Source organism: Myotis davidii, unplaced genomic scaffold (assembly GCF_000327345.1).
Source record: "Myotis davidii unplaced genomic scaffold, ASM32734v1 scaffold807, whole genome shotgun sequence".
In the NCBI taxonomy this organism is placed as follows: domain Eukaryota; kingdom Metazoa; phylum Chordata; class Mammalia; order Chiroptera; family Vespertilionidae; genus Myotis; species Myotis davidii.
The window spans coordinates 463,796-465,959 of record NW_006298272.1 but is presented as its reverse complement, the minus strand read 5'-3'; the positions used below and the strand labels follow the sequence as shown (position 1 = coordinate 465,959).

Here is a 2,164-nt window from a genome sequence, read left to right as displayed (position 1 = left end):
CGGTCCCCCCAGCCACAGCCATGACCCAGGCAGCCGGGAGCAGGGGAGCCGCAGGCCTGGCAGCCCGCACCCCGGAGGCCGAGGCCGGTCTGCCCACAGCGCGCAGGGAGCCGTCACCACCTTGTCGTGGAATCCAGAGAAAACCACCAAGGAACCGGGGTCTCGTTCGGGCACCCGCTGGCACGCAGTCCAGTTGCAATGTCTCTGAAATCTAGGCTATTCTGGGGATTAAATATCTTCCTTATTTTGTCAACTGAGCGATTCATCGTGAACACATGATTCTGGTTTTGTGCAGCTTCCTTAAAAAACCTGCGAGACTCCCCTCCTCCGCCCCAGCGGGCTGGTGCACCCACACGGCGCCGCTGCAGCGCGGCCCCTGGAGGGCACTGTTGCACCCGGCTGGACAGACCAGTCCCACGGTTTTCTATGTCGGGGCGATTCCTTCCAAGGGAACAGACAAGGTTTGAACAGAGCGGGTTGAAGGCTGAGGAGACCCAGTGTGGGGCGTTTCCCATACGACGTCTCCTCAGCCAGGCAGCCCCACAGACAGGTGGCTGGGCTCCGACCACAGCAACACCGGCCTCCCGCCTGCCTGCCGGTGAGACCGCCCTTGTTTGTAGGAAATGCCATCTGTGAGGCCCAGGAAGGCGAGGGCAAGAAAGCCAGTCGGCCTGCACTCGAACCCAGCCCCGCCTCCCCGGAACCTTCCATGACCAGCTCGCCCCCAGGGTGGGCTCCCAGGAAGGAACCATTACAGACAACGCAACAGTAGGCGGAGTTCTGCCCCTGGAGGCAGTCATGTCGGAGGCACTTGGTGGCGACTTGGGAATTAATACTAATGCACCACCAAGCCCTCTCTTAGGAGCAGCGCTGGGGCTTCGGGAGGCGGGGGGGCTCCCAGCGGCTACTGCCCCTTCTTCAGGGGCACCCGGCCGTTGGCCCTGGGCGGGGCGGGGCCCCGGGGCTGCTGCAACGCGAAGTTCCAGTCCACGGGGCTGAGGAGCTGCTGCGTCTTCTTGTGGGTCCAGTAGGGGTTGAGCACCAGCGTCAGGAGGCTCATGCCCAGGAGGAAGAGCGCCAGGTGCGGCGGGTGCAGGGTGCCCCGCAGGCCCTCCCAGTGCTGCGCGCACACCCACCACATGTGGTAGGTGAGCACCATGCGGCAGTGGAACATGTGGATCATCAGCCACTGGTTCGCCTTCCAGAGCAGCGAGTCGGCCCAGCCAGCCTGCGGGGACACAACAGGGTCAGCACGGCAGTGCAGGGACACGCGTCCTGCCCGGGCCTCCTCCCGCCTCGCGCTGGCCAGGCCTGGCCGGGCGCTGGGCCTGCTGACCAGCCCTCCCCCGCGGACAGCCCAGGCGTCGCTCAGGGCGAGGCCGTCCCTGGTCCCTGGGCTGTTGTGTATTCTATCCCAGTGGCCCTGGGACTCAGCCACAGGGAGCCTGCCTTTAGGTCATTCTAATTCACAGGACGCCTAGCCTCCAGGGGTTGCAGCTAAACCCACAGAGCCAGCCTGCAAGGGTCTCATGCTGGTCTCCGCTAGGATTTCAGGCCTCTGACACCGGACTGTGGGCAACAGAAGCAAAAGTCTAAGGGGGGCTTTGCCTCATCGCTAGAGAGAGCAAGATGGGTCCCCAGCTACTCTGCCGGAGCCCGAGGGCGCTCGCCAGGGCTCTCGTTCCGGCACAACTGCTCAGCCTGCGCGGTCAGACCCGGAGGCGCGGCCTCACCCGGAGGCGCGGCCTCTGCGTGTGCGCCCGTGTTCCCGCCAGCGTGGGAGGACATGGCTTCGCTAAGTGAGCTTCCAGGAAGGGCCATTCGAGACCTCCGTCTACCTTATGACCGATGCTGGCTCTCTGGACACAAGACAAAAAACTTCAAATATAAAGTCACAGGCAGGGCTGCGGGCGGCTGCGCTCCACTAAGGAGACAGACAGCCCGGGACGGAGGCCTGAGGCGGCGGCAGACACCTGTCGGTCACGGATCGGTGGGAGTGGCCTCCAGCAGAGGTAAGAACCATGCAGCCAACAGTAAAAGCAAGGAATCGGTTAAAGCGCGGCCTCGGGGCTGACGAGTTCTCCCAGGACTAACGGGCGACAGCTACCTGAGAGCACTGACGCCATGAGCTGTCGGGAAAGCGCGCCAGACCAGCGAGACCGAC

The 2,164-nt window shown here is 64.0% G+C and overlaps 1 protein-coding gene across 1 annotated transcript in view; it reads right to left on the bottom strand.

Annotated features, from left to right (window-relative positions):
* Positions 1-225: 225 nt before the first annotated feature.
* The window catches only part of CLN8 (ceroid-lipofuscinosis, neuronal 8), a 4,190-nt gene continuing 2,251 nt past the window's right edge, over positions 226-2,164 (bottom strand). The window contains exon 3 of the mRNA XM_006773929.2: positions 226-1,228. Within this exon, the coding sequence (XP_006773992.1) occupies positions 905-1,228 (324 nt within the window). The 3' untranslated portion in view covers positions 226-904. The remainder of the gene's footprint in view (positions 1,229-2,164) is intronic.